We start from the raw sequence: 8,153 nt of genomic DNA, 5'->3' as shown, positions 1-8,153 counted from the left end.
TACAGTGAGGGGACTTTGCCTTATTCCTACAATTTGTGCGTTGCCCAAACCGGAAAGGCAGAGTTTAACTTCCTAAAATGTAATGAGCTCTTGCATTCCACTCAAGACATAGTTTGCGGTGATTCGTCTGGGGCCTTAATTCCACTTCAGGGTGGGCATGATTTGACTGCACATCCTGAGATGCTCACACCGGTGAGTTACATTTTTGTGTCTTCTGAAACATTCTATTGTTTTCTCTTATTTGAGGCATACTATTGTATTTTTTAATATGAGTCATATTTGGAAAATCCATAACTAATCACCTTGTCTCAGTATTTACTTTTTGCAAATTACATTTTTCAAGAGTTACTTGGTTTGTAAGTGCTCTATAATTCAGCAATAATGTCACTAAATTGGCGATATCTAGTCAAGCTGATTAGCAAAACAGGCGGTGGCTTCTTACTGAATAAATTAATAAGTAATTACTCAAGTTTGTTAAGATTTAAGATGAATTTTCCATATTCTACTTATATATTTTGAGTATAATAATATTAAGCCACTCATTAAATATTCAAGCAGGTGCTTGTTTCAAAGAAACATTTATTGTAAATAATATCCTGGCTATATTTAGGTATCTTCATTTATTCTAATAATTAAAATAACTAAGCATTTGAGGGGAGATGGTGAACAAATCGAAAAGTTTCTGAAATTCTATGCAAAGTTATAGAAATACGTATTTTCCTTGGGAGATGAGTCAAACTTGTTTTCCATTGCCAAGGTTTCTATGCTCCCCAGAACTTAGTAACTACCCTAGAGGATTTTTTCTCTTCAGCATTTGGTTCTTCTGGCTTTCTTCTTATGTTTATTTATCTTTTCTTGGAGCTCAAATTGTACTCTTTCCTAATCTTTTTTCCTCTACATTGAAAAAGAATGAATTTCTAAGAAAGCAAATGAACTGTCACTGCCTTTTGCACTCAGTCTCTGTCTCTAATTGTCTGATATAAAGTCTTTGAAGACAAAATATAAAATCTCTGAAAAGTTCCACACTTTGGAGGCATAGTGACATAAATGGTCCTGAACAACCTGTTCTCTGTATAAAAGATGTGAACCTCTAAACTCCTCACCTTTGGGGAGAGAACTTCTGCTGGGTTGATGGGCAGGTAGAATTGAAGATGTCTGAACCACTTCACTTTGGGCTTCCATACAAAGTGCCAGAAGAGATTGTTTGTATGGGCATCAATGCTCTGATGAAAACAGATCATTTGAGTAAATACTTACTTAAAAAAAAAAACACCCTACATCATTATTTTGTTTTTAAAAATTGTAGCTTGAAATTCTTATATTTTTCTTCCCATTACCACACAGACATGTTATACTCCTTTTAGTTTGTGGTTACTTCATTAATTTAAATAGGTCAAATTAACTTCTAATTATATATGCCTACAATAAAAAAAAACATTGTTTTCAAAACAGTTCATGGAGGCTCAATAAAACTATTTTAGAAAAGAATATTTTGAAAAATTTTTACACAATATTAATCATCAACAAATTTAATTAATTGGCCAATTAGTTAAAGCTAAAATAAAAATTATAAGTGAATATAGCTAGAAATGAGTATGTTTCTACTCAGAAAGTGTTACAAATATGTGTATTTGACCAGTTATTTTCATTTGATATTTTATAGTACTTTCCATTTATCCTACCCAATAAGCAATCTACAAGTAGTAGTTAACTTAAGGGATATCAGTTGAGAAGCCATAGAAATATTGTAAAGTAAAATGAAAGATCCAACAAAGAGTACCGTGTTTTCCATTGCACACATAGTGGGTGCAGTAACTTCTCAGGACTCTGAGCGCCGCTGTTCTCCCAGAGAAACGCAGCCAGTGCTCAATCCAGATTCTCAGGGCTCCGACTACGCGAAGCTCCTCAGTTCCTACAAACCAGTTCCAGGGTTGCAGTGAAACTCACTCCAGAATTTGAGGTGCGTAGGCTACAGAGGCTCCCAGCAGCCAGAGAAAGAAAAAGGAGTCGTTAAAACACACAACGTGCCCAGTGATTACTTGGCGAGAATTCCTTGACTAGACAACAATGGCTGCTAAAAGGAACCACTCCAACCGCAAAGCGCTGGTTTTGTTCTGTCTTTTCCTCGGTTTGTCATGGGAGGCTGAAGCCCGGCAGATCCGCTACTCCGTTCCTGAGGAGTTAGAGAAAGGCTCTTTCGTCGGCAACATCTCCAAGGACCTGGGGCTGGAGCCCTGGGAGCTGGCTGAGCCTGGAGTCCGCATCGTCTCCAGAGGTAGGACGCAGCTTTTCGCTCTGAACCCGAGAAGTGGCAGTTTGGTCACCGCAGGCAGGATAGACCGGGAGGAGCTCTGTGGTCAGAGTGCACGGTGTCTGGTGAATTTTAACATTCTTGTGGAAGATAGGGTGGAACTTTTTGGGATAGAAATAGAAATAACTGATGTCAACGATAATGCCCCAAAATTCCAAGCAGAAAATGTAGAGGTAAAAATTAATGAAAATGTCGCTCCAGGAATGCGTTTTCCTCTCCTGGAAGCTGTTGACCCAGACGTGGGTGTGAACTCCCTCCAGAGCTACCAGCTCAGCTCCAATAAGTACTTCTCATTAGCAGTTCAGAGTCATGCCAGTGGTGTCAAATACCCAGAGCTGGTACTGAAGCACGCCCTGGATCGTGAGGAAGAGGCACTACACCACCTGGTCCTCACTGCCTCCGATGGGGGTGACCCTCTCCTATCTGGTACAGTTCTCATCAGTGTGATCGTCTTTGATACAAATGACAATGCACCGGTCTTTACCTTGCCAGAATACCGAGTGAGTGTTCTGGAGAACTTGCCTGTGGGCACACAGCTGCTTACAGTCACTGCCACAGACAGGGATGAAGGAGCCAATGGAGAAGTCACATATTCATTCCGAAAATTTGTTCCTGACAAATTGTTGAAATTCCAACTAAACAAAAATACTGGGGAAATAAAATTATCAGAAAATCTAGACTATGAAGAAACAGATTTCTATGAATTAGAAATACAAGCAGAAGATGGAGGAGCATATCTTGCAATGGCAAAAGTATTGATTACAGTAGAAGATGTAAATGACAACAATCCAGAGGTGACCATCACATCTCTGTTTAGTCCCCTGATGGAAGACTCACCTCCGGGAACTATTATAGCCCTTTTAAATGTGCATGATCCAGACTCTGGGCAGAATGGACAGGTCACCTGTTCCATATCAGGCAATCTACCATTTAAGTTAGAGAAATCCATTGACGGTTATTATAGACTGGTGACACACAGAACCCTTGACAGGGAACAGGTATCCTCTTACAATATCACAGTGACAGCCACAGATGGAGGAAATCCACCCCTATTAACAGAAACTCACTTCACTGTGCAAGTGGCAGATATTAATGACAACCCACCCACTTTTTCCCACATCTCCTACTTCACCTATATCCCAGAGAACAACCCCAGAGGTGCCTCCATCTTGTCTGTGACTGCACTAGACCCAGACAGCAAAGAGAATGCTCAGGTTATTTACTCCCTAGCTGAAGACACTTTCCAGGAAGCACCTCTATCCTCCTACGTCTCCATAAACTCTGACACAGGAGTCCTGTATGCGTTGCGAACTTTCGACTATGAGCAATTTCATGATCTACAGATTCAGGTGATTGCCACTGACAGTGGGGACCCACCTCTCAGCAGCAATGTTTCTGTGAGCATATTTGTGCTGGACCAGAATGACAATGCACCAGAGATCCTGTACCCCACCCTACCCACTGACACTTCCACTGGAATGGAGCTGGCACCCCGTTCTTCAGAGTCCGGCTATTTGGTCACTAAGGTGGTGGCAGTGGACAAAGACTCAGGTCAGAATGCCCGACTGTCCTACCGCCTGCTCAAGGCCAGCGAACCAGGGCTCTTCGCAGTGGGGCTGCACACAGGCGAGGTGCGCACAGCACGGGCCCTGCTGGACAGAGATGTGCTCAAGCAGAGCCTGGTTGTGGCGGTGCAGGACCATGGCCAGCCCCCTCTCTCAGCCACCGTCACACTCACTGTGGCCATTGCTGACAGCATCCCAGATGTCCTGGCTGACCTGGGCAGTCTGGAAGTTCCACGTGACTCCGAAGCTTCAGGTCTAACGCTATATCTGGTCGTGGCGGTAGCCATAGTTTCCTGCATCTTCCTCGCTTTTGTCATCATGCTACTGGCTCTCAGGTTGAGGCGCTGGCACACATCGCACCAGCTCCAAGCTTCAGGAGGCGGGCTAGTGGGTGTGCCCACCTCCCCCTTTGTGGGCGTGGAAGGGGTGCGGGCTTTCCTGCAGACGTATTCCCATGAGGTCTCCCTCACAGCAGACTCACGGAAGAGTCACGCGATCTTCCCCGAGCCCAACTACGCCGACATGCTCATTAGCCATGAGAGCTTTGAGAAAAAGGATCCTTTGTCTTTGTTAGATGATTTGAAGTTACCTGTAGAAGATAACCCTTTGGTTCCAGTGAGTTCTGGTTTTACTCTTTTTCTTTTAAGAATTATAATTGGTTTTACTTTTAGGTTTGGCATAATGATAGAAAATTTTGGTCTTTATTTTTTTCACTGTTCCATTTCAATGATATTTGTTTCTTGCTAAAACATTGAAGAGTAGAATTTGATGGTTATTAAGACTGATATGTTTTTATTTTCTGGTAAATATTCACATAATTCCAATGAAGGCCTATGGTCACAAGGCTGTTACGATTTTGCAGAGCATTCTACTTTATAGTTTTGTTGAGTACAGTACTGACAGTTCCTGAGAGTACCTCCATAAGTGTCTGTCAATTTATGTACACTTCTCCTGGCCACATGCTAAAATCTTAGCCTCTTAGGCAACCTTAGCTCTTGTTTTGAAGGCAGGTCTGGTAAAATAGGTGAATATCAGAGACAAATCCATTAACTTCGCTGGAAACAGTGAACAGGTTCCTCAGTGTTGTTTTTCCCAACGAGAAAAGCAATACACCTTTGTGGTTTTATTTTTCAAAATATACCTTACGGTGACAATTACAGTTGAATATACTTCCTAGAAGGATTTAAGTTTTTCATTAATATTCTACTAACAATTGTTAACAATGTGTGCTTAAAATTTTCCAAGTGTAATCATAATTGGTAACAATACATTAGCATCCTTTTTTTAAAGTTTATTTTGAGAGAAAGCGCATGCATTGGAGGGGCAGAGAGAGAGGGAGAGAGAATCCCAAGCAGGCTCCATGCTGTCAGTGCAGAGCCCAACACAGAACACATGGGGCTCAGGCCCACGAACTGAAAGATCATGATCTGAGCCAAAATCAAAAGTCAGATGCTTAACGGACTGAGCTACCTAGGCACCCTGTAACAGTGTAGCATCCTTTTTGCTTGTGATTCTAATTTCATACTGTTATGTGGAAGACAGCATTTTAATTTGACTTTCCTTGCTCACTAGGGATGCTAAAGAACGTATAGAAGGTTAAAGTAAGCAAATTTTGGGTTATGCTGCCAGCATTTTTTGTTAAATTCTCCAAATAAGAAAAAACATTTGTACATGTGCCTAAGAACAGAAGCAAAAGATGAGTTCCAAGGGTATTTCAGTGGCTTTGTAACATAGAAGAAAGAAGATCCACCTGGATTTATGAAAATTCTGACGTTAAGAATCAAAATAAACTAGGTCAAGAAAGAAATGTCATTTCTGTGGGAGATCTGAATATATGCAGAGAAGTACACAGAAGTATTCTAAACAATCAGTAAGTAGAGTTACTGATGTGGCCATTTACTTTAGTGAAGATGGCGATGTATTTGGTTTGATATTGTACTTTTAACTTATTACTAGTATTCTTCCAAACCAATATGGTAGCATTCAGTCCAAGAATATCCTAATGTGTCTCAAAATATTTATGAGACTGATTTTTCTCATTGTCATCCAACATTTGCTCAACAATAGGTCTATGGAAAGAGAGCACATCCTTTAGGGTCATAGTTATTAACTTAAATCATTGAAAGTCATTTTAAATCTATCTTTGGGAGTCAAAATTATTACGCATCTATATCTAAATAATTCTGTTCTGAAAAATACAGGGTTTTTAAAAAACTACTCTTTCGGCGTGGTAATTGTTGTGACCAAATCATGTTAATTATTATTTGAAAACAGCACAGAACACCCTAGATGAATGTAATGACTATGGGAATGACAGCCTTCTAATTTCTAAATATGGGAGATGGACTAATGCTTTCTAGCCAAATGTAAGCTACGATTGAAGACAAAAAGATTTTTGCTTATTTTCAGTACTTACCTTTGTGGATAATTACTTTTAAAAGGAACAACAGTGATTACCTCTGGATGCAAGAACTGAATAGCAATGGGCCATGGGATGGAAGAGCTACTTTACACTCTATATTCTTTTGTGCTTTTTTGAATTTTGAAAGAAGTACTTTACTTATTCAAAGTCTATGTAAATTTTTAACATATACAACATATTATAATTTTTACCATATGAAACACGTTTCATGATGAGAATGAAAACATTGAGAAATAAGATTTAGGATATTAGCTGTTATCATCTTACATTTTAACAAGATTTCCTGAAAGAGAAAAACTAGATTGCGGTTCCACACAAAGCCTCTGGGCGCCGCTGTCGGCCAGTACAGGGCAAGTGCTGTCGCCCGGGATTCTTCAGCCTCTAGCCTGGATGTTCCTGCGCAGTCAACAACACAGAGTGAAGCAACCCCATACACACAGGGGCTTCTGGCCACGCCGACTCTCCCCAGCACACACAGATTCCCAGTCCCAAGACTGGAGGCTCTGTATGTTCTGGGCCTAATGCTACCAGTGCGGTAGCGGGCACTTTTTCTAGCTAGAAAGACTGGGACCCAGCGAGAACTAGAGCGCGCAATGGGAGGGAGCTGCGTTCAGAGGCGCCCGGCCGGCAGGCGGCAGGTACTGTTTCCCTTCCTGCTACCTTTGTTCTACCCCGCGGTCTGCGAGCCGATCCGCTACTCGATTCCCGAGGAACTGGCCAAGGGCTCGGTGGTGGGGAACCTCGCCAAGGATCTCGGGCTCAGTGTCCTGGACGTGTCAGCTAGGAAGCTGCGAGTCAGCACGGAGAAGCTGCTTTTCAACGTAGACGCAGAGAGTGGGGACTTACTAGTGAAGGACCGAATAGACCGGGAGCAGATATGCAAAGAGAGAAGAAGATGTGAGTTGCAGTTGGAAGCCGTGGTGGAAAATCCTTTAAATATCTTTCATATCATTGTGGTTGTTGAGGATATTAATGACCATGCCCCTCAGTTCCATAAAGATGAAATAAACTTAGAAATCAGTGAATCTGTCACTCCAGGGATGGGAACAATTCTTGAGTCTGCAAAAGATCCTGATATTAGTACGAATTCACTGAGCAAATACCAGTTAAGCCCTAATGAGTACTTCTCCTTGGTGGTGAAAGACAATCCCGATGGTGGCAAATATCCAGAATTAGTACTGAAGAAGACCCTGGACCGGGAAACACAAAGCTCTCATCATCTGGTGCTGACAGCATTTGACAATGGAAATCCACCACGAAGCAGCACAGCTCAGATCCGAATCCTGGTGGTGGATGCCAATGATAACCCCCCGGTGTTCAGCCAAGATATGTATAGGGTCAGTCTTCGTGAAGGTGTACCCCCAGGCACCTCAGTGGTGCAGGTGAGTGCCACTGACCAAGACGAAGGCTTCAACGCGGAGATCACCTACTCATTCCTTGGTATGGCTAATAAAGCCCAGCATGTGTTCTCTCTGGATTCTGCCACAGGAAACATTATAACTCAGCAACCCTTGGATTTCGAAGAAGTAGAAAGATATACCATGGATGTAGAAGCGAAGGACCGAGGATCCCTCTCTACCCAGTGTAAAGTAATCATAGAAGTTCTAGATGAAAACGACAACATCCCTGAAATAATCATTACTTCTCTCTCTGATCAAATTTTGGAGGATTCCCATCCAGGAATGGTTGTTGTTCTCTTCAAAACACAGGACCAGGATTCTGGGGAAAACGGAGAAGTCATTTGTAACTTAAGTAGAGATATTCCATTTAAGATTCATTCTTCATCTAATAATTACTACAAGCTGGTAACAGATGGACCCCTAGACCGAGAACAGACTCCGGAATACAACGTCAC

General features: G+C 41.8%; 2 protein-coding genes across 2 annotated transcripts; both read left to right on the top strand.

Moving 5' to 3' along the window:
* The first annotated feature begins 6 nt into the window (after positions 1-6).
* LOC121026289 (protocadherin gamma-A10-like) lies at positions 7-6,093 on the top strand. The gene has a single exon (XM_040469154.1). It carries the CDS (start codon positions 2,068-2,070, stop codon positions 4,621-4,623), a length of 2,556 nt encoding a protein of 851 aa, XP_040325088.1. The 5' UTR covers positions 7-2,067; the 3' UTR covers positions 4,624-6,093.
* Positions 6,094-6,203: 110 nt separating this feature from the next.
* On the top strand, positions 6,204-8,148 carry LOC121026290 (protocadherin gamma-B7-like; the record flags this gene model as incomplete). The annotated part of the gene is made up of 1 exon (XM_040469155.1): positions 6,204-8,148. A coding segment is annotated over exon 1 (1,257 nt), but the record flags the coding sequence as incomplete, so codon positions are not given.
* Positions 8,149-8,153: the final 5 nt, after the last annotated feature.

This window comes from Herpailurus yagouaroundi, unplaced genomic scaffold (assembly GCF_014898765.1).
Source record: "Herpailurus yagouaroundi ecotype Mexico unplaced genomic scaffold, PumYag 69777, whole genome shotgun sequence".
Lineage (NCBI taxonomy): Eukaryota > Metazoa > Chordata > Mammalia > Carnivora > Felidae > Herpailurus > Herpailurus yagouaroundi.
Note: the sequence above shows the minus strand (reverse complement) of the source record. Positions and strands in the feature narration are given on the sequence as shown.

Bases quoted from the DNA above. Each gene is read 5' to 3' on its own strand.
- LOC121026289 (XM_040469154.1), top strand. From the start codon at position 2,068: ATGGCTGCTAAAAGGAACCACTCCAACCGCAAAGCGCTGGTTTTGTTC.